At 40.1% G+C, this 23,920-nt stretch overlaps 1 protein-coding gene and 1 long non-coding RNA gene across 21 annotated transcripts in view; one reads left to right on the top strand and one right to left on the bottom strand.

Annotated features, from left to right (window-relative positions):
- Positions 1-977: 977 nt before the first annotated feature.
- sox13 (SRY-box transcription factor 13) overlaps positions 978-23,920 on the bottom strand; it is a 35,219-nt gene continuing 12,276 nt past the window's right edge. For 4 of the 20 annotated variants that reach the window (XM_083535290.1, XM_083535292.1, XM_083535291.1 and 1 more), the window contains exons 2-14: positions 17,526-17,730; positions 16,653-16,758; positions 14,462-14,548; positions 14,092-14,264; positions 13,352-13,420; positions 13,136-13,250; positions 10,690-10,766; positions 10,472-10,607; positions 7,153-7,262; positions 6,451-6,559; positions 5,974-6,138; positions 3,820-4,036; positions 978-3,477 (exon numbers count right to left, since the gene is read on the bottom strand). In XM_083535290.1, coding sequence (XP_083391416.1) covers positions 3,231-3,477; positions 3,820-4,036; positions 5,974-6,138; positions 6,451-6,559; positions 7,153-7,262; positions 10,472-10,607; positions 10,690-10,766; positions 13,136-13,250; positions 13,352-13,420; positions 14,092-14,264; positions 14,462-14,548; positions 16,653-16,758; positions 17,526-17,729 — 1,815 coding nt within the window. In that variant the 5' untranslated portion in view covers position 17,730 and the 3' untranslated portion in view covers positions 978-3,230. Of the gene's footprint in view, positions 3,478-3,710; positions 4,037-5,973; positions 6,139-6,450; positions 6,560-7,152; positions 7,263-10,471; positions 10,608-10,689; positions 10,767-13,135; positions 13,251-13,351; positions 13,421-14,091; positions 14,265-14,461; positions 14,549-16,652; positions 16,759-17,525; positions 17,731-19,485; positions 19,641-19,847; positions 20,226-20,916; positions 21,116-23,920 lie in introns of those variants that run through there. The other 16 variants (XM_083535293.1, XM_083535276.1, XM_083535275.1 and 13 more) reach the window with 15 other exon arrangements.
- On the top strand, positions 7,260-8,710 carry LOC310722770. Its single transcript, XR_014532489.1, has 2 exons — positions 7,260-8,352; positions 8,518-8,710. It is a non-coding gene; the product is annotated as an uncharacterized lncRNA (long non-coding RNA).

The following is a 23,920-nucleotide window of genomic DNA, read 5'->3' as shown; positions in this document are numbered from 1 at the left end:
TTATTTGAAATGAAAACGCACACATTTAAAAGAAACTAAACACAAGAAAAACCCCACCCCATCCTCTTCCAGCAGTCCGCTCATCTGAGACCTACAACACAAACACTGTACATTGAGGATATTTATAACAAGTTTCAAATCTAGATGTATTGAATTTAAAAAATGTTGACTTCATGGGTGCAGGAGAATCGACTGCCACGTGAACTGCATCCATTATTCACATATACACTACATTTTGTGGACACCTGATTAGAAGATTGTGCTTTTTGAACACCCCATTCGCTCTTATAATGAACTCCACTCTTCTGGGAAGATGTTCCACTAGATTTGCTGGAGATTTGAGCTCATACAGCTACAAGCGCGTTAGTGAAGTCAGGGTCCTGATGTAAGGAAGGTCTGAAGTGCAGTCGGCGTTCACATTCGCTCATGTTTACTAGGGTTGAAGTCAGAGATCTACAGCAGGAAATCTTGCACATACTTTCAACGCAGATTAAGCAGAGCTTCTTGGAGCTGGTTTTATGCACAGAAGCTGGAACAGGTTTTGGTCTGCGAGGTCAAGTGAAGGAAAAATGTAATGCTACCAAATCCACAAGTGTCCAGTTTGGGGAAGAACCACATACGGCTGGTAAAGTCAATACTTTTGTCAAGATCATGTTTAGTTCTTATAGATCACCAAGTTTACTTTTCATACTCAAGTCCTTTCAAAAGCTTGTACTTTGATTAGAATTGTGAAGACGAGGAGTTGCATTACATAGTTGTGGGATTAGTATGTAATTACTAGAAAAAATAATCATTTATAAAAAGAATATTGTTTGTACTGTACAATTATTTTGCTACAATCCCTGGATCAGTAAATATTTCCGAGTTACTTCTGTTGCACTTTCATCATTAGGACATTTGAAATATTCTTGATTTCATTGTAGCGTCGCAAAAATCTGCGTTTATTACAACCAAAGAACGAAACGGAACTGCAAAAAAAAGGAACATTTGTTTTTATTAAAACCTCAAAACAAACCAAAAAAAAAAAAGAAACATACAGGGAAAAATGTACAACTTTAACTTATACACTTTTATAAACAAAATAAAGTCTATAATCTATATTTACAACAGCTGCTTTTTTTTATTTTTTTTTTTATTTAAGTAAGTAGACCAAATCATGTTTTTGTTTCTTTTCTTTTTAAAAATCTGATATTACAGGTAAGGTACAAATCGTATCCGTTCCTATTTTAAATTATATACATTATAATTCCAGCATGTTCGTTTTATTTGCCAGCTATCGCGAGGCCGTTCTTCCTTTCATTCCTAAGTTTCTAAAGACACTGATATTTCTTCTTTTCATCTCATTTCAGCTAACAAAAAAAATTAAACAAACAAACATGTAAATGGCAGGTAGAAGTGTCCAAAAGCCAAAAGCTGTGAGGTGCAATAAATGAAAAAAAAAAAAAAAAAAAAAAAATGTAATCAAACCCACGCTATATACACACACAAACTAAACTCAATTTGGGGACAAATGCCAGGCCTGATGCATTCCTGCTCACAGTTTGCTTTATAATCCTTACTCATCCAGCTAAGATTTATTTATATACATATCTTTTAATATAGGTGCTCTTTTTAATTAAATGTAATTAAATTTTAGATGCCTTAAGTTCTGTGGGATTTAATCAGTATTTGAAGTCAATACCGCTATTAACCAGCAGAGGGGGCACTCTAACAACTCGTACACATAAAATATAAAAGGTACCCAACAGTACTGTTGCTGGAAAGGTACTACCATCTTTTGTACCTTCAATGTGTAGGTTTTGTTTTTTTGTTTTTTGACCCCTCTCATGATACATTTACATAATTTGCCCACTGAACATGTAAATCTGATTACAGACTAACACACACACACACACACACACACACACACACACACACACACACACTAAAGGAACAACTGATGCCAAATGGTACCATACCAGCAACCAGGAAAAGCACCTTGTGGTACCTTTTACTCATGTGGAAAAGAAACAATTCCAGTTCCTTAACCTTTCCTAGTTGCTTTTATTGATCGATTTTTTTTCCCTTTTCCGTCACAAATAAGCATCTCTAAGTGTTTCTCTTTCAGCACTCTGGGTGTGGGAAGTACCGCATTCGGCTCTGAACAGGAACTCGACGTGAAAGCAGGGGAAGTGCTCGCCTCCAAGCCTCGGTGACATTAACAATGCTAATAACGCGGCCTTTAAGTCCGCGATGATATTCGGCATTGAGGTTTCTATAGGATTAAAACACAGCTGCTGGGAACGTTTCTAATGCAGATTAAAACTATGTAAACTTATTAATAGCATTGAATACAAAACCATTCAGGCAAAACAAAAAAAAACAAAAACAAAAAAAAAACAAGGCCGAGCCGGTCAAACCGGTAGCCCCGTCTCTCTTCTAGCTGCTCCTTAGTCATTTTCCAGTGTCCTCATAACGCGATTATACTGATCATGGAGTGTTTAACCAGAACCAGTTTGTGAATTACCGCTACTAATCCTATATAACTAACAAAAGTCAATTTAAGTGGTAAGGCATTGAAAGAATTGCCGTACCTCAAACAGTCCCTCCTGTGTGGATGATTTGTTTTGTTTGAGGCGGCTATTTAGCCTCATAGCGAAATATTACTGATATACTGCAGATGTTTGAGATTTTTGACAATAAGTGGGGGGGTGCGAGGGGGGGTTCGGATGGATTTTAGGGAACGAGACGCATAATAACCATAATAATAATAATAACAACATTTCTCCTACGTTTAGTTCTTCAGCGTTTAAATGTTTTACCCTGAAACTGAAGACGTCATTGCTGCTGTAACTTGTTGATTTCTGAGCCTGAAGTTTATTACTTTTACTAATAGATTAGATTTGATACGTGATGGTCCAGGTTAAAACGTTAAAACCTAGAAATTGAGATGTACAGGAGGCATTTACTTTACTTCATCTCGCCATGTTTCTACCTGTGATCTGATCTCTATGAAGTAAAACGGTGCAGTATTTTGAGCAACCGCAGCAGAAGTGACGAAAACATCTATTGTTAATTATTTGTTTTTTCCTCAACGTTGTCGCCACCGCCGGCATAAAGTGATCAAAGGAAAGCAAAGATTTGCTCCTCAGTACACCCTCAATACCTAAACACAAGTTGCCCCAGAAAAAGCTGAACATTTCACCTCACAGCACCTCAGTTCTCTCATCTCATCTAATCTCGTTCTTCTCTCAGTCAGTGAGGACCACCAGCTCGCCCTCACTGCGCTCTCCTCCATCACTTTCTTCTCCCTCACTGTAAGGCGGTTTGGAATGAGGCCCATCCGGCTCCTCCGGGCCACGCGGGGCTGGGGGTGGCTCGAGAGAACGAGGGAGGTAGTGCTCCAACAGGGAAGGGTGAAGAGGCAGGGTCATGGACATGGGTTTGGCGGTGTACGGAGCTTCAGCCGCGGAGTAGTGCAGCTGCTGATCTGACTGACTGTGAGGTGAATAAGAGCGAACCATCAGACTGACGCTTTTTGGAAACATGACAAGATGCAGGCAAGTGCTTTAATAGACTGAAAAAAGGTAAAAAAAATTAAATAAATCATTCATATTAGCCAAATCCTAATCCGTTTTAAAAGTGTTATATTTTCAAGTTGCATGAAAATAACGAGGGAAAATTTAACCTCAATAGAAGCATGCGGGAAAAAAAAATTGTTGGATAATTACTGTGGGTTAGAAGGAAGAACCCACTCCAGGATACGCTGTTACACTGAAGTAATCATCACACTTTTGAAAAGGAAAGTGTTTCTGCTCCTGGTCAGGTTGATTTGCTGACCTGGGTGGGTACGAGGCACGCTGCTCCTGTCTGCGGCTCTTCATCATGGCTTTGTACTCGCCCACACGTAGCCGCCTGCCCTCCACAATGCACGTGCGCTTCGGCCGGGGCTTGTACTTGTAGTCGGGGTAGCGCTCCAGATGCTGTCTGCTCAGCCTGGCCTGCTCCTCGTAGTATGGCTGCTTCTCCTGGTTGGACATGGACTTCCAGCGTGAGCCTGCAGGGGGCGACAACGAGGTGAAAATTAGGCTCTGTATACTACACCGCAACACTTATACATTTTGATGTTTTCGATAAATAAAAAGTAAATTTAATCTCACTATCGGCCGCCAAACAATCTCATCTAATTATGCGTTTCTGTTGACATTTATTAAACATGTAAATAATTTTTCTCAGTTTCTGTCTCAAAACCACCTTCTGCCTCAGAAGGACATTATCTGATCTGACTCGTTTTTTTTTTTTTAATCATACATTAGAAATGCAGTTCTTTCTCAAGACCGATATCATCAATAAACAGCAACATATTTGCCTCACCAACAAGAATACTGTCAAAATAAGTTGCTCTTGGTGCATTTTTGTTCCTAATTACAATCGGTTTATCCACATCTATACGGCAAATTTTTGTTTTTGCTGTTCATTGGCAATTTTTTATAAAAATGTATTTGTCTCAGAAGACTGGAATCTAAAAATTTTTATTATTTTAAAGTTAATTATTTTAAAGTATTTATACAGAGTATTGTTAGTTATTGTGTATATATACACACATGATAAACCATAACTGTTTTATATTTTATGCTTCATATATACAGTGTGTCAAATGTTTGGACCACCATTTTTTTGCAAAACGTGTTCGTTTCAATGCAACAAATTCTTGTAAAACTTCCCAAAGATGTTTACTAGTTGAAGTTCAGTTCATCCCAGAGCAGGTTAATAGGATTTAAGTGCGGTGCCTGGGCAGGTCATTCTACGATAGATATCCCTCCAGACGACTGATTGCTCTCTAAAGAACACTTTCAGAGCTCAGACATCCGCTTCAGAATTGTATTTTGTATTTCTAGCTACAAGTAATATAAGCGGCTGTGCAAGTCCTCCGAGCCTCTAGGTGGTGCTGCAAGAAAACATTGCTGGCGCTTTCTGGATAACACTGCGTTTTCAGCGCAAACCCTGAACAGGATAAATCGCTTCTGATGAATGAATGAGCTGAGGATGAGAGGCAGGGAGCTCGAGTTTGTTGCGACGGTTGTGGTTTTCATTTAAGGCCCTTTTGCGGTCTGAATGGTACAATTTTGCGTTTTCTAGTGCACATTTTTTCAATTCAGACTTAGAATATCCTGAACAATCCATTATGCTGACGCGGTGTTAATATGCAGGTCACTGTACATGTCACATTTACGGTTCACCTGTTGTGTTTTCGTTGTAGTTTTTTAAAACAAAAAACAAGATGTGAAAATGCTCTCAGGGCAAAAGACTGCAGTAACAATAGGTGAGTAAACAGTTCAAACGAATCCAATCAGGGTCACAGACTCTGAGAGACTCAGGCAGGCAGGAGGAGATGCAGGGGTGGGAGTGTGTGTGTGTGTGTGTGTGTGTGTGTGTGTGTGTGTGTGTGTGTGTGTGTGTTTGTGTGTGTGTGTGTGGGGGGGGGGTGCGGTGGGGGCTTGTAATGGCGTGAGTTTTTCAGACTTTGCACAATGGAAAGGAATGTCAGTGTTTTGTCAGAGGAAGAGGGGGAGGAAGGCAGCTGGAGGAGGAGGGGGTGGCTCGGGGTGGTGTTTTCCTGTCGGCCAGAAAAGCCAGGTGGCAGTTCATGCCCTAACCAGTGCCGCCTTCCAACTTTCTCCATCACCTAACAACCCCCACCCCCATACTAAGCCCCCCCCCCAGGTAATCAGTGCCGGAGCAGCAGCAGATGAGGCGCCCGGAGACTTGGTAAGCAACACCTGGACTGATTGAGGAAACCACAAGGCAACAATAAAGGGTGAGTGTTGTGAGGACAAAGACGTGAGAGAATTCAAGGTGGAGAACAAGCAATAATTATGAAGAATTTGCTGGAAAAAAAAGGCTCCCCGGGGTTAACATTGTGCAAACACACGCACACAAAAAAAGCAAAATGTGAATGAGCAGGGTTTTTTTTCTTCTTTCAACTTTTCTCACCCAAGATCTTGCTGATGCTCGAGTTATGCATGTCGGGAAAGGCTTGTAGGATGCGCCGGCGTTCGTCCTTTGCCCACACCATAAAGGCGTTCATGGGTCTTTTGATGTGACCGGAAGAGGAGCTCCGGCTGTCGCTGTAGCCCCCGACTCCAGAGACGATCGGTCCTAAAGAAACACCACATGACAGAAGGCTAAGGTGAAAGGTAGAAGTATTGTTCTTTCTTTTTTTATTTTTTCAATAGAACCTTTTCTTTAAAAAAAACTTCAGATCCTGGGCGAGCCTTTAATTATCTGTCTTACGTCTGTTACGAATTCTAAAGCAAAACAAATAATAGCTGCCTGCAGTGATTTAATTAGAGTGGAACATGCAAATTATTGCCTGTGATCCGGGCCCGACCGTATTACCACAAAAACAAACGCGAGGACTTGTATGAGGAAGTTGCTGTAAGTGGCGAGACTGTGGTTTTGTGGCAATACCTTCGGAGTCGCTGCTGAGATGCTCTTCGTTCGTCCGGACGTTCTGTCCGTCATCTACGCGGTCTCTGTGGTGCATCCGGTCGCCTCGGGATGCCTCCTTGTAATCGCTCTGCACACCAAGCAAACGAGAAATACAATTTGTGAATAAAATTGGCACTGCTACCGAAAACCGAAATAATCTACGTGCCTCTTCGTATTTAACCAAATACACACTTATCTTTAGACTAAACAACGCCCGTTTTTGTAATAACGATAAAAAAAAAAATAACACAAGACTGAATGGTGACAGGTAATTAAAACAGGTTTAAGAGGAATGCTTATCATCAAACTGCATTCATGACAAAGGGCAAATTATCATTCCTTCCTGCAGTCGAAGCTGAAAACACTGGAGAAACAAAAGTGACTTGTTGACAGGTGTTTGCTGACACTTCAGAACACTCTGCCACACCAAGAAAAATAAATGTTGAAGAAGAATGGGATGAAACCATTTGAGGACCAGCTGTTCCTCAAAGCGCTTCCCCATTTCCCCCTCCCCAACCCCAATCTGAGTGGCCTGCTGTAAGTCTTCTCGTGACCCTGAACACTTTCTCGGATGTCTCAGTAAGCGTCGGTGACAAACGGAGAGCCCCAGGTGCCTCGTCTAAAAGCTGAAGTGTGTGCGAGACAATGCTTGGTGCTTACTGCTTTAAGATGCTGACTCACCAGCCTTGTGTTGCCGTCCCTCTCCCGGCTCACTGAGCCTTGGCCTCCTCGCAACAGCTGCTGGGCTTCGTGAATGGTCTGGCTCACAATATCGCCATCTCCCAAGAAGCCTAGCGAAGGAAACAACAGAAAGATTTACACACGATCATTAGTTTCCCTCTCCCCTCCTGTAACACCTAAAGAACTTGGCTCAGTTCCACACGTATGGTCTTTAAAATAAATATGAAAAAAGAACGAGGCGGTCTTTCAAAGGGTTACGCCCGAAGGGGACTAACGCATTTTCTCGTTTGGATCGGGGAGCCTTTAGAGGAGATGACAATCGGCAACAATGTCTCAATTACAGCAGAAGAAGAATGGTGAAGAGCAGAATTACTCCTCTATAGAGTCACGGCTACGCCCATGAAGGCATGTCATTATACACATTAAAATAATCAACATGTAATAATGCATTGTATTATATGGTATTTTGTTTTTGGCAGCCGCGAAAAAAACACCGTCGGCCACATGACGAGGGAAAGGCCACGTACGCCAAACGTGAAATTGCATATCGAGTCCTGATTTGCATTGTACAAATGTGAGCAAGTTATTTCATTGTGAGACTACCTCTGTATACACATACAAACACACGTATTAAAATATAAATTATGTAGTCCTCAAGTTACAATGGTTTGACTTGTACAAATATTTATATTTTCGTGCAACATTTACATTTTCGTACCATTTTTCGTTTACATCTGCACTGTGAGATGCCTTACTTGGAGTTTAGTTGTCTTGGTGTTAAATCGGATATTTATTTTAGTATTTTTTGGTATTTCAAAGCCCATTTTTACCTCTTTAATCTCTTTCCTTTTAATCGCCATCACCGGACACTAAATCAGAGCGCACCTGGCTCCGCCCTCTACTCGTGAACCGGCACTCGTCAACTCACGCCTTGCCACATACATATATACTGTAAAGTTTATACAGTGTAAATTGCCCAGTTTTGCTTAATTATGTTCAATAATTAGTAAAATTATTAACATAACAATACTACCCCCATACTGATCACTATTCTTTAAGACGCATCTCCATCGTAAGATGAGACCAGGCCTTTATTATATATTAATAATTTAACATTTTACAGCACATAATTAAGCAAAACAGGGCATTTTATAGTACCAAACTGTATAAACTATACAGTATATGTCTATGGTAGCGAGTGTGTGTGTGGACGAGCGACGGTTTACAAGTGAAGAGTGTTGCACATGCTGCTACGTTTGCCTGACGCACGAAACCTCTAATATTTGTACAATTTTGTCATTGTAAAATCAAACCATCGTAACTGTGGGACCATCTATATATGTGTGTTCGAGATATATATATCAGCAATGCTAGCTACAACAATGTGGATTCCTGTAACTAGCATCCAAAGTGCTTAGCTTATTTAGTAAACACCGCTAACTGCGCTTATACAGGACGGATATCGATCCTTATATTAATGATCAGCCACACAGTTGAAGCTCAGCTTTTCAACATTTCTGCTTAGTCACAGATGAAATGAGAAAAGTTATAAAAGAAATGTTAAAAAAAAAAAATAAAAAAAAAACACAAGCGGAAAGTCAATACGAAAAGAAGAGCACAAAGGTGAAAGTACTGATCGTGTATTATCGACTGCCGATTACTGAAAAAGTCCTATAGCTCTTTATCAGCTGTTGTGCGAGCGCGTGTGACAAATTGAGACATATCAGTTTGCTGATTTTGTAAAGGGAAGGATGATAAGAAAATGTAAAATAGGCATTTGGCAGGAAACCATGAAAATAAAAAAAAATAAATGAAATCCTTCAGGGCTTAATGAATGCATAAGTATACTGATCCTTCACATGAATACACACCCACACACACACACACACACACCCATACACAATATGAAATGCAGTAAAATATTTTTTTTTTTTTTTAAACTGTTGGTAACATTTATAGAATTTACATAAACCAGAACTACCTGTATACCTGTATCGAAAAGGGAAACATTTATGCAGTTTCAATACAATGCTGAGCAACAGCATCAGCTTGACGTACTTTAGTTCAACTGCCCACACACACGCGCACACACATATAGACAAGAGGTACAACTACAATATAGACCAACTTAGACTAATGTTACTGACTGTAGTCTAACAGTTTTACATTTTCTCATCCATTAAAAGCTTCGTTTTATTCAACCAGTCCTTGCTAATAAATTTGTGTATCGACCCTATGCAGTGTGTGTGTGTGTGTGTGTGTGTGTGTTCTCTACTTCAAATAAGGTAATAGCAGTCAAAAGTCAAAATGTTCCATCAAATCACTTTCTCCCAGCGTAGTCTCATGCAACATGCAGGTGATTTTTCTTACCATCACTGGTTTTTCCACCACCCAGACTAGTGGTTGCATCAGCTTTGCAGAGTGGCAAATAATTACGTATTAATCACCCGGTCTGTGCAACCTCTGATCAAAGGAATGGCAGAATCTGTATTTTCAATTGTCTTAACAAGAAATCTGATTGGAAATTGAGCACGCACGAAAAGAAATGCTTCATTCATGTTTATTCCATGACCAATAATTTGTGGTTAAACACCATTACAATCTTGCCATTTTTTTGTTTGACCCAGGAGTCCATTTTTATTAAGCCCTATATGGACTGTGTGTGTGTGTGGAAAAAACTGTAACTAGTACCAGAAATGTTTTCACCGTCTTCCAGAAAACGTCGTCTTCCAGAGTTGAATCGTGAATTCAAATACGAGTCTCTTGGGGTTTATGGAAAAAGAGCGCCACTTAGAAGACCATAAGTACGATCATTAACAGGCTGAGATGAAAGGGGAAAACACACTGCTGTACCTGATACACTCTAGTGACGAGTCGTTTACAAACGATTCGTGACTCAGACGAACGAGTCGACTCAAAGAGTGATTCATTAGAATGAGCCAAGCATGATTCTAGGTTATGTACAGGAAACAGTATTGAGCAATTCATCTCTCAACTCTTTTAGTCCGGGTTGTTTATTCTTTAAATCACGTGACTCCAGTAGACGCTAAGCGGTGCATTACACAGGAAACAGAATTGAGTAGTCGAGTACCCTGAGTACCCTGGGCCCTGAGTCGTTCGTTCTTTTATCATGCGTCTCCCATAGATGCTACACAATGCAATGGATCGTGTTTTTTTTGGTCCGCATCTTGAGATTATTGTTACGATAATTATGGTCACGTGACAAAAGAACAAACCTCAGTGTGTAAATACACTCAGTAATATACACCAACAAGTGGTATATGTACATGAATGTGTTTTTTACGTGCGTATAACATACCAAGGCTGAGCGCAGGTCGAGAAGGGCTGTGCTGGAGCTCTCTAGTCCTGTAAGTGGGCTGGAGATGGGATGAGTGAAGATCCATTGTTTGGGGGCTCTTGGGTTTGGCTGTAAGGTTCAATGGCTGACTGCTCTCCTATATCAAAAGGAGAAATTCGATTCAGAAAGCTAAAAATAGCAAATACTGCTGAGAAGATATAAAAGAATGGACAGTATACCTGTTGAAAGACTGTACCACTGGATCTTTTGATAGGGGTGGAGTGAGGATTTGGGCGTAGTGGCATTGGATATTCCACTGAAAACAAAGAAAATGCAGAAACCTCAATCGTGCAAACTCTTAACGGTGCTGATAGAATATTTTAACAAATGTTTCGATAGTAATTTCCTTAATTACAAAAATAAACAAAATTAAGAAGAATGTTTACTTGTGGTTTTACCCCCAATGCAATTAACTCATTGACCAGGGTAGCGGTCAAGTTCCTAACCCAAAGCTTTGAATCCTGACAAAACAACAACAAAAAGACATAACAGGTCCAACAGCCTTTTTTTAGTGGCTTTTTCCCCCACCTTAAGGGAGCACTGTGTACTTTTGTGCTCCGGCTTGTCCGTGGCTTTCCATCACCACCGTCAGTAGAAACGGCGAAATAAAAAAAAAAAACCAACCCTGAGCCTCTGCTGAGGCCTTCGACACTCTGTGCACCGAGAAGCAATTCAACTCGTCTGACCTCTCGTCGAGCTTCTCGTGTTTACACAAGGCGAACAAAAGCGGGAACACCAGCACTGAGGCATTCATGCGCACAATTACTGCTTTTATTTAAAAATTAGACCTTGAGATTAAGGGAACGAGGAAAGAAAAAAGGGAAATCGAAAACCGAGATGCACTGAGGTCAGAAACTCGGAGGTTTCTGAGAATTTTATTCATCAGAAAATTGCCTATGACCCAGGTGTCATCGTTGTATTTTTTCTTTTTTTTTATCCCTCCCTTTCTTTCTTTTTTAAATCATTGTGCATTGCGACACATTAACAAAAGACAAATCGCACTCTGCAACCTTGGATCACAGAAGGGCGAAAAAAAAAAAAACTTTAAAAAGGTGTGGAGGTTGTTAATATTTCTAATCATTTGCTTAGATCTCCTGGACAGAAAGCATTGGATCAATGTGAGAAGATCAAGCCGCCGAACCCGGTTCCTCCACTCATGTTGAGTAAAAGCTAACAGTTACACAATGCAGACTTGACTCTCAACGCGACAAGAGGGACAGGATTTCAGAAACAAAAACACTCCATTTATACAAAATGATAAAGGAAGGAAGGAAGGAAGAAAGAAAGAGAAGGAACAAAGACAAACAAATTAAGAAAAAGAAAGTAGATGGAAGGTATAGAAAAGATGCATGAAAGAGCTTACCAAGATGAAAAGAACCGTAAGGAAAAAAAAAAGAACGAGGGAAAGAAAGAACAAAGAAAAAAAATAAATAAATAAGTAAAAGATAGAAAAGTGTCAAAACAAGAAAAATTTAAGAGAGAACAATAATAAATTGTAATATATAAATAATGTAATAAATAATAAAATAATCGATACTGAATTAAAGTTTAGTAATGTGAATGGAACTGAATTATGAATGTAGTTACATGGACACAAGTGGCATAAATGTAATTACACAATTATTATTTTTTTAATTTGTTGAAATCTGAAGCGTCTCAAGATGCCCTTAAGTCGCTTGATAAAAAAAAAAAAAAAGAAATTTATTAATAAAAAATAATAAAAATATTATAGAGCTTTCTTGAATCTTTCCAGAAATTCCCAAATTTCACCTAAAAACTTCGGAAAAGTGTGGCCTCAAACATGTCCTTTTGGACAAAAGTATTGGGACACCTGACACTTCAAGCCTCATAAGATTCTTCCCCCAAACCGTTTCCACCAAAAACATTGTTGGATGTTGAATGTAATTTCCCCTTCACTTGAACTAGGAGACCCAAACATGTTCAGGCATGTCAATACCCCGGAGCACAAAGCCGGCTCCATGAAGATATGCTTCACATGGGTTAGACTGGAAGATCTCTTGCTATGCTATCCACCAAAATAGATTAGTGGAGCATCTTCTTAAAAGAGAGTGGAGGTTATGGACATGAAACGGCGACTAAATGTGGAATGGGATGTTGGGATGTCCATATACTGTGTAGATGACTTTTTGCACTGCCTATTTGCTTGATCTTTCAGTGCAGAGTGACCGATGGAGAAGATTAAATAAACTTAAGAGAAAGAAAAGGATGGAGAAATTTAAATATTCCTGAAAGAGGTATGAGCTCTGGTAAGTAACCATCAGACTCCCTTTGTCCCCCCCATGATACAGGTTTAGTCAGTGTTTTGACAATGCACACGTGTGTTTTTTGGAGCAGCACTTAATTAAATTTCTAACCTTCCACCCGAGAGCACAATGCATACCACACAGAGATGTACAAAGATAAACGTGTATAAACTCACCTGCAAACATAACACGATTGTGTATCTGTGCACTGCCCTCTCCTTCAGGCAGGCAGGTGTTTTTTATTTCCTCATTGTTAGAACTTTATTCATTCTTCTATCAGGGTTCGTTTCTGATTAACCTTTCGGGTTATAAAAGTGCGCCGTTTCTTTGTAATAAGGACCCGGTTAAACGAGTCACTCACCCGGTTTGCAGGGGATCGGCTGAATCGGGAGCCCCATCTGCGTATCGGAGGACACGGGCATAGGCTGGGCGTTCGGGTGAAAAGCCGGGATCATAACGTAGGGCAAATTCACCTGCTGAGGCAAAAAGGGCACACGGTCACTCAGATGGTCATGCAATCACCAGCTACACTCCCTGAAACCAATCGCGATTTATGGTGGATGTGGTGAGGCTTCACCTGGATCTGCTGCTGCAGGAGGTTGATCTTGTGCTGCTGTTGGATCAGCTGCTGCTGCTGTTTAGCAATCTGAAACACACACAAACATCAGTCACAAAGACATTCATGCACTAGGTATATAATCGAATACAAATATGTTCCAGATACAAATAGGTTCACAGAACACATCTGGTTGAGGTTCAGACTAGATAGACCTGTAAAATGTAAAGAAAAAAAACAAGAACCCCGGGGGGAATCCTTAGTAAGTGTAAAAAACCATTCCAAAGGGAAAAAAAATTATATGCAGGGAAAAAACTAAAAATATTTCTTTATATACTAATTGAAAACTGGACTGGTGCAGCAAGAAATCACACAGCTTTCTGATGTTGCAGTCATTTCTACAGCTAGGGTTTTCCCCTAGATTTTTTTTCTTCAGTGTTTCCAGAGAAGTGGTATGACAAATTTAATTACACTTAAAAAAAAAAAAAAATAATAATAAAAAAACCTTCACACCTACTGTGGGCTTAAATCCAAATCCAGATATACATCTGAATGTTTGGTGTGGTAAACAGATACAGATACGGCTATTTGGAACACTACAGTGAGCAGATCCAGACACCACTTTTGGGCAATGATCTAGTTTGTTTGGTTCTCTTAAATACTTTTGTCTTTGATCGTGACACTATCATTGTCGAATGATCTTACACACCCATTCATTATCCATTGTTGCCATTTCACCAGTTCCTTGTTCGTCTCCTCACCTGTTCCTGTTGCTGTCGGGCCAGCTCCATCTGCTGCTGCTGTTTCTCCAGGAGCAAGGCAGCCATGTTCCTCTGCTCTGAGTGTGCTCCCAGCAACTGCTCCCTCAGCCCAGACAACTGGTTAATCATCAGCAACAGCTGAAGCTCCTTCTCAGCTAGGCTTTCTGGAGTGCCTGCACAAACACAGTTTTTCATTTTAGGTTCAACAGTAAGGTAAATAATAGAGAAAAGAAAACTAATAAAATAAAATAAAAAAAAAAAAAGAAGAAGAACATTTCCCACAAATGCTTCCCGCAGTAATATATTGAAACGTTATGCGACACCAAGCCCTCGACTTGACAGCATGTTTTTCTGCAACAGTCTCTTTCACCTTTGACATTGGCGGTGCCTGAGAATCCCTTTCCCAAGAGCTTCTCTCTCCAGTCTGTGTTCAGGATTTTCTCGATTGTTGGCAGCACTGATAAACCAAAAAATAAAAAAAATAATAAATCAATAAATCAAACACCATCTTTAAAAGATTTCGGTGGTTACGGATGTTTTAACGGAAGCATGTTGAATCCGAATACATTATTCATCCTGTAGGGAAATTGTTTGGTTGAAATTGCTCACTGTAAAATTAAAGTAAAAAAAAAATAATTATATATATATATATATATATATATATATATATATATATATATATATATATATATATATATATATATATATATATATATATATATATAACTGTATATTTCAATTAAGGGAAAAGTAGTGTGTAGCAGCAGTAAAACAGGTGGCAGAAAACGTCTACAATTATAGTTACATTGTGCATGTAACAATTCAGGGTTCCTGCACATTTTTAGTTATTTTGAAATTCCAGACTTTTCCAGACTTTTGCGGTTTTCCCTAAAGATTTTTAAGACAAAATTATAAGACACCAAACCACATTCGATGCACAGCATTTTATTACAACTGCAATTCTAAAACAGTGCAATGTTAATCATTTATAAAGTTTCATTTTAAAAAGCGTAAACATTCAATCCTAAAGCAACAGAAGTATCGTTCATGTGCAATCCGCCAAGAAACAAAACTGCACTAATATCCATTAACAAAAACACCTTTTGGCCTTATCCACACTAATACGTTTTAGCGTGAAAACATATCATTTTCTCTCCGTTTTGACCTTCCGTTCACAAAGAGACGGCGTTTTCTAGTCAACGAAAACGTAGCTTTTTGAAAACGTTCTTCGAAGTGAATAACATTTGAAAATGCAGTTTTCAAGTCGCATGGGGTGAACTGTAAAAATGGAAGCTTTTGAAAACGCTGGTTTTTTTAGTCGTTCCCGAGACGTTTCAAAGAGCCGGAAATGAAATAAACGGCAGGCGGAAATGACGCAGGTCGAAGCGTCTTGCTCGTGCAGTACAGCGACGTAAGTGTTTTCAGACATTTCTATGTGGATGAGGAACGTTTGGGAAATGATTGAAAACAAAAGTGTGAACGTGAAGCGGCTTTAGACGAAAACACCGTTTTTCAAATGTATATGGATTGGTGTATAAAAGTACATTTGGATCCAATGTTTGTTTGTTTTATAAAAAAATTCAAATTGCAAATTCTTCATTTTATATATATATAAAAAAACAAAAAAAAACAAATAGGCAATCGGATGGAGAAACAATACAATACTTAAAATCCGTGTTGTTGTTTTTTATATACTAATAAAAACCTGGAAATTATTCAAATCAAATTCCATACTTTTTTTTATACTTTTTTTATACTGTTAAGAAACCCTGAAAATTATTATCTTAGTAAATTCATTGCACATAATTGCCAAATATATTACTATTATAAAAGTTTGGGACAAAAATACATTTTATAAAATATATAAATATATTACCTATATAAGTGTCTCTTTAATGCAAGATCAGCATATTATAAATGATTAGAACGAGAGCAATCAAAGTGAAAAGTTACGTAAATATATTCTCATAGTTGTTATGATAGATCATCAATGTGAAGAAGAAAAAAATGATATCATCACATCACCATGATACACTCGAGTGAATGCTGTGAATATTTCAGCAGTATCATTTGTCTATAAGGAGTTTCGGAACGGAGTCATTTGATTGGAATGGCATTATCATGCAAAACACTTCTAGCTAATTATTTAGAATTCACACCCTAAAAAACAGCAGTGTAAACTGACAAACTTCCCTTAGAACTGGATTGGCATTGTTGCTTCATTAATGCAAGACTACAGAAACGACCTTCAATTCATGCACTTGCATTGTCATGTGGGGTAAATAGGAAATTGTGTATTGCTGGGCAACAAAAAGGGAAGATGGACTCTTTGCAGTCCACTGCTTTTCTAATATGGACCTTTTATTTTGATCATTAAGTCCCTGCCTCTCGACCTGCCACGAACACTTGATTTCAAAAGTGGCCGAGAGCTATGAGAGACAATTGGCCTCCGTTTGAACTCCAAATGCCAAGATTTGGCTCTTTCTCGACCTTGTTGTTTGAAATGACCATAGTAAAGAATTGTATTGAAGAAAGACTTTATCCTTAAAGCTAGAACTCACCCTCGCTGTCTTTCGGGTGGACTTCAGGCCTGCCGTTGGTCCTGTTCAGGACATCCACACTGCTGGGACTGAGTGTGCGTGTTAGCTCTTTGCTGGGTGAACTTGCCTGTGTATATAAAGGGTGTACACCAAGTGAATGAAAATAATGTTTGGTCATTAAGACAGGGTAAATATCCAGTATTACACTAGCATAAATACATTATATTCTGGTTATGAAAGGAAAAAGGGTATAAGTGCAGAGTAATTAGTTACAAATGGGGCTGAGCAGTGATATACAGTCAGATCATTAAAGTGCGGACTGTAATGTTTGAACTAAACTGATTTTTTACATCTCAAGCTAGTCGTACATTGATACATACGAGGTGGTATCAAAAAGTTTTAAGACTAGCGCTTTATACACCATCACCTTCTTAATAGTCCCCTTGCACAGCACTAAAGTGCTCCCAGTGTTCCCCTCTGGAATACATCCTAGAAGTCTTAATTTGTTTCATTTTTCACCAGCTCCAGATTTACACAGGACGATGTCTTTTGGCACACTGACTTATGAAGGTCGGTGCTCCCTGTGACTGTGCGTGCAGCCTTGTGCTACCATTTGCTGGCGTGTTACCAAAACTAGTCTTGAAACTTTAGGATGCCACCTCGTAATTCTCGCTCAAAAGGTGTAATGTTTGGGGGCAATTAAAGCTCTAGGGCAACTTAAAAAGGTCAATGCTTTTTCACCCTGGACAATTTTAGCTCTGGATCCCAGGCCTATTCATAAGAATTAACCTCACAACTCGGTGTTTGGTTCTGAGAAAGGAACAAGCCATTGAGGGTCATTATGATCTACCTTGTAGATCTGGTGAATCTATGCTACATAAGCATTATGCTTACCAAAGGGGACTGAGCGCTACGAGCCGAAGACTTGTCTGTGTCGACTCGTTCGGCTGGCAGCCGCGATGGCCAATCGCACAAAGGTGAGGACTTCTTGGCTCCGCCTCCATCACCAGACACCTCCTCCAACTTGATGCCGATGCCCACCATGGTCACATTACCACTTGCATGGGTTTGTTTCACAGGAGGACTGGGCTCACACATTCTGTGAAAGCAAAGACATTGGAATTATTTACAATCAACCAGAACCCTGGGTTCATTTCTACAGCAAGCATTTCCAGTTCTGCCACATCAGGATGGGGAATCTCCAATCAGGGCATTCCGCTGCCGTTCTTCGGTTATACGAGAAAGAGAAGGAAGGGCCGGTCCAACAGCTGACTACTTTGCATGAGTAACAGAAGGGCTTTGTGAGCACTACACACAGGACACCCCATTCAATCGCTTTTCAACAAAGCCTGGAATACGGTAGCACTTCTTGTGAAACTCCATGGCTGGGAGTGTTTGGGGGGTTTGAATGTGTAGATGTGTGGTTATAAATTTCTCAAGGACTTTGGAGTCCATCAACACAATATTAGAAGACAGATGGAAGACTGCCTAGACCTCATCTGCCAAGACCTCATCTCAAGTGGCAAACCAAGCCCATGAGAAAAATAAAAGCAATGAAAAAGAAAGAGGGGGGTTTCTTCTAAAAAAAGAAAAGTCTTAAGTCTGGAACAACTTTCCAGAAGCTTTCTCTCTCTCTCTCTCTCTCTCTCTCTCTCTCTCTCTCTCTCTCTCTCTCTCTCTCTCTCTCATATATATATATATATATATATATATATATATATATATATATATATATATATAAATCTACAATTATTTTAAATAAATAAAAATATATATGTGTGTGTGTGTGTGTGTTATGTAGATAAGTAGATAAAACACAGAACACAAGGTACAAGGCCTATTGTTGCACAGAAGGAACAAAGGAAGTATGGACAATGGGAAGGAGATCGACAAAAGCAATAGGCTGGGAATGCAGCAGGGTAACAATGCAGCCAAAAGGCCGCAGCTAGGGAGAAAAAAATAAACAAAAAAAATGCGGAAGACTAGCAAAGCTGCCAAAGGCAACAGTTCCTCCTTGAATTTTCACTGGCTTTACCAAAACAACAGCATCTATAAATTTATACTTCAAGACACCAGGATTTATCTACTTGGTTCATAGATGTAGTTCAGGAAACTAATAGACAACTGATAATTGCCAGATAGCACTGTAGGTGCCTGAGGGAAGGGAGCAATGAGAAGGCCTTCTGAACAATCCCGACCGGCAAGCTGTCGACAAAGGAACGGGATACCAAGTAACAAGAAGATCAAAACAGTGTGTGTGTTTGTGGATTAATAGAACCGGGCAGCAATCTCAAGCCTCTTATCAAGTTTAAAAAAAATAATAAATAAATTACAACTATGCAGAAATTCAACTTCTTCACACTGGTATCAGCTGGCATGCGGCATTTATCTGGTCCTTCCATTGTCTACTTAATCAAGTCTTGTCATCTTGCGTTTGTTTGTCCAATCTGATACCAATCAACATTTTTAGACCGGTATTAGCTCAGTAGATTTCAACTAGGTGTTAAAATTCGTCCAGAGTCTGTAGGACACAGAGAGGACTCCCATTCATAGCCCTAGAACAGTGCATTCACACTAAACCCCATTGCTGGGTCGAATTACAGAGACGTAAACACTACCATGTCCTTAGCGGTACTTCTAGTTACCACTGATGGTCTGGATGGGACGCTCTCAGGCCAACCAGATTATTCCGAGTGCACTCGCAGCTCGTTGTGGTTTTATTTATAGAGTTACAACTGTTGAGAAAAGAAAAAAAAGGTAGTCAAAGACAAATGATGCTGGAATTAGAGTCGAGGACGGAGGATCAAGCTGTTTTTAAGGCCCCACTCCAGCGTTGGTGCAAAGTGGCACTTACGACAGGTGGAAGGTGGGCTTGCTTGGTAGATAAGAGTTACAGGTGGCTGAATGACATTTATGCAGATAATGACAGAATGGTCTGAAATGCAGTGCTGCTTACAAACGCACAGTGAATACCTTTTGATGGCCTAGTATTTAAGACTTCATTATTCTCTGGTGGAAAAAACTGAATTTGGGAAAATTTCAGTGCAAGCAACAGTTTAAAACACTCCTGAAATGCACAATAGTGACAATAGTTCATAGACCACCACCATAGACAGACGCTTCCATTTTTTAGGATTAACATTTTAGGCCTAATTTTAAAGTCTTGACCTGGAATTATGATGAAATCTTTTTCTATCTGATGATTTTATATCTTACCTGTTGTTTGGTTGAGGAGACATTTCTCTAGTCGCAACAGACCTGCTTTCTCGAGTCAAATCTTTGTCGAAGAATTGATATTATTGCCTAAAGCAGTGTAGCACGCTACTACTACAACGCGGTTTGGAATTGAAACGCCTCCGATATTGAATCCTCATCATGTGCATGACAATAGGGCGAATGCCACAGGTTGTCAAACAAGTCGCAGCATGTTACTTCAACTAGCTAACTAACATCGTGCCCCCGGCACCGCCGGCGCAAATATCGCATTACCCCCTCCGCTTCATTTTCTCCAAGGGTTCCACGGTGGTTAATTTCCTCATTATGACAAGTTATTTTTGAAAAAGCCTAAACAATAACAGAGAGGAGTGCCAGGAAAACGCCTGGGCTCGAGGAGAAGTTAGTGTGCGACACATGAAAGACACGGCACTTGTACTAACACGAACGACATGATGCCTGTTTGAACTTGCTGTCTGCAAGCAAGACAGGACTCTTCCTTTTTATTTCTTTTCTTCTTGATTCTTTTTATTTTAATACATCTGATATGGCGTGCACAAAATAATCCTGACATTCCGCCTCTGGCGCATAACACGTCTTTGTTGAGTAACAGTTTGGCATCGTCAAAATAAACACCTGCTCAGATATTGGACTTAAAGATGTTTGTGTTGTTTTAAGTGATGGTTCATGTTACGGGTTCATTTTCAGTTTTACAGCAAACTGACTACAATAGAATTCATGAAAGATCAATCGTACAACGGCAAACCAAACACAAGTGTCCTCCTCCTGCTCAGCGACTAAGGAACCAATTAAACGGTGTTGTTTCTCAATTCGATGCCACCTGAGAAATTATTTAAAAGCAAACGGACCCACAGCAAACGATATCCATCAGAACGCAGTGGTCGCAGTTGTTCTATCTTCGAGCAGACACTTCAAGCCCCTGAGCATTCAATACCAAGAGTAAGCCCAGTCAGCTGTTGGATTCCAAGAAGTTTCCAAGCTCCTCGTGTTCACAAACGCAGCTGAACCCTGAGCAGTGTCCCTGACCTGCGAAAAGCGTGCATGCACCAACCTCAAGAATTCCTGCTCGGCCCTCGTCACCCACTCTCTCGGGTGCAGTCCCGTTTGCCAGCGTGGGAAAGCGGTGAAGCAAGTCATGGCGCAGCTGCCGAGGTTCTCTGCGACCCGAGCGCCCGGTGGTGACCTCCTCGGAATGGAACCGCTCGTCTTGCTGCACGGACCGTCCCGGGCTCTGTCTGGGATTCTGCCCCCTGCATGACACAGTGTGGCCGCAAAAGTGTGCCTTTATCCGAAGCAAACAGTAGCATTTGCATGATGGGACTGCCCTCTCAATATTTACAGATAGTTATCTGACATCGTAGTACAGACTGCACGAGATTTCTAAACTGGTGTAAAATACTGGACGGGGGGAAAAACGTGATCCAGGTGCGATACTGATTTCAGACATATTTTGTGTCATTCAAATATGAAATCTGTTTGTAATTTTGATCAGTTTATAAATGCAAAAAAAATAATATATATATATATATATATATAGCGTCTGACTCAATTAAAGCAGCTCGTGAAGCTCTGTATGGCATTTAACGGGATAAAAATTATAGTATTTCCCCAGTGGTTTAAACAAATACCATTTTCTCCTTCAACCGCCTCAACAAATAAAATGCAAACATTGACAAACAGCGACAGCGTTCGTGAATTATAAAGTCATAACTGTCACGGATCTTATTTATCCTCCATCAGTCATGTGGAACGCGGTCATGTGGAACGCCTACGCTCTCTCCAAATGAAATGTCTAACATTTTTAGTTGATATTTTCTACTTCATAAATGTATAAAAAAAAAACGTTACAGCCGATCTAAGCCTTCTGTACAAATGAAACATCGTAGCATGTGAAGGAAATCAGCATACAATTATTCAACCATGTTGCACAATGGGGCCAAGAGACTAGAGACTCTTTATTCTTTATCTTCCAGGTCATAATGGTCCTTTTAATATGGATTTTCCACTTCCCTGCCAGGGACAGCCCCCGCTCAGTCCCCTCCACACAGGTATGGGTCGTTGGATGCTTTGAATAAAGGAAGGAAAACAACAAATGCAAATCGACAAGGATCCAAGAGGAGACAAAACTCCAAAAGACGGTTGTCTTGTATGGAAAAACAAATATGACCACTGATGCCAATTTTTTTTAACCCAAACAATGTTTACATCTCTTTCCGCACGCTAGACGAAAAACACACACAAACACCACACACTTTGACGGATAAGCATTACGACAAACGCGTCACATGAGCTACGCTCCAGACTGCTTAAACTTTGAATACATCATGTACGATAGTGATAATATTATGTACAGCTCAGCGAATCAGCATCTACACCACCATGTTCAATATTTATCTTCGAACAAAAAAGGCGGATCACATCATCAGGCCTGTGTTCTTTTAAGAGCCATGAAAGGGGGAGAAAAAAAAAATCTCTTAAATAAGACGTCTTAACAGGATGATGACACAAGTGTGGTTCGGACACACAAAAAAGGAAAAAACGGGGAGAGAAGAAAGGCGTGCACTGCTGCTGGGGCTTTTTTCTCCCCCACTTTTCCTTCTGCTTTTCAAAAATAGAGGTTAAAAAGCGCACTCTTTCATCGCAGCTCTCCGGGCCTGAAACAGTCCGGGTATTGTGCCACCGAGCGAAAGGCTAGTGTGGCATTTATCTGAGACACAAGAGCAGGACGGGGGTAGAGGGGGGGGCATTGAATGAGGAGGGAAGGCACACACAAACACACTCCGAATAAAGAAACATAACAAGAGAAGAGGAATAAAGGATGTTTGTGAAGGGCCCCCTTTCACGCACAGGGAGAGAGAAAAAAAAAAAAAAAAAAAAAGAATCCTCACAAAAAAACAGCTCTCCAATTTGAGAATTTCCTTTAGGCGAAGTAAAGAAGGGAGAAAAAAAAAAAAAAGATATATATATATAAAAAAAAAAAATTTACTGTTTCTAAACCAGGCGCACTTTTATGTCCTGGCCTGCACAACATGCACTTTTATATTGTGAGAGCATGTGTGTGTGTGTGTGTGTATATATATGTGTGTGTGTGAATTGGTTTCAAGAACCCAACGTCACACCGATAGCTTCATAATACTCGGGCCGTCGCTCGCGCGCCCTTGAACCGCAGGATAAACCGAGATCTTTAAGATGCCAGGGCCACACATCTGTGGTGTTGCCATGGCGACCTAGCCATCCTCTTTTGTTCAGCAAGGAGCACAACAGGTAATTCTAAGCAACTGCTGGTCCCATTATTGAACCCGCTGTCGAGTGCAGAGTGAAGAGAGAGAAAAAATAAATAAAAATATCACACACACACACACACACACACACACACACACACACACGGGGTGCAACCTCGTGGCAGTTTCCAGATTTAAAAATAGCAGAGTAAGTTTAAGTGGACAAATAGGACGTGAATAAAACGTGAGGAGATTCGAGTGCAGTAAAGAGCTTAGGGTTGCTGAATGAGGCCTGAAACAAATGGCATCTGGAAATACGAGCTCGAGTGAAACATTGGTCAGATGTTTCCTTTAGAAAGCTGTTTTTAGATGTATATATGTTTTCATAAAAACACACACACACACACACACACACACACACACACACACACACACACACACACACACACACACACACACACACACACACACACACACACACACACACACACACACACGGAAAAGTTACCCAGTCAGCCTGTTACACATTTAGTTCCTTTTTACTGTTATAATAACCTCCACTTGTCCAGGAAGATGTTCCACTAGATTTTGTGAGATCTTCTACTCCAACCCATATGAAGCATATCTTCACGGAGCTGGCTTTGTGCACAGGGGTATCGTCATGCTGGACAGGTTTGGGTCTCTTAGTTCAAGTGAAAGGGGAAATTTAATGCCACCTCATCCAATGGCATCCTGTACCACTGCGAGCCTCAAACAGTTTGGCAAGACCAAGTACGGCTGGAAAGTTAGATGTCCCAATACTTTTGCCAGAATTTACAATAGTATACTTGGAAG

Source organism: Silurus aristotelis, assembly GCF_946808225.1.
Source record: "Silurus aristotelis genome assembly, chromosome: 29".
In the NCBI taxonomy this organism is placed as follows: Eukaryota; Metazoa; Chordata; class Actinopteri; order Siluriformes; family Siluridae; genus Silurus; species Silurus aristotelis.
The sequence above is the reverse complement of the archived record's forward strand: the minus strand, read 5'-3'. Positions and strand labels throughout refer to the sequence as shown.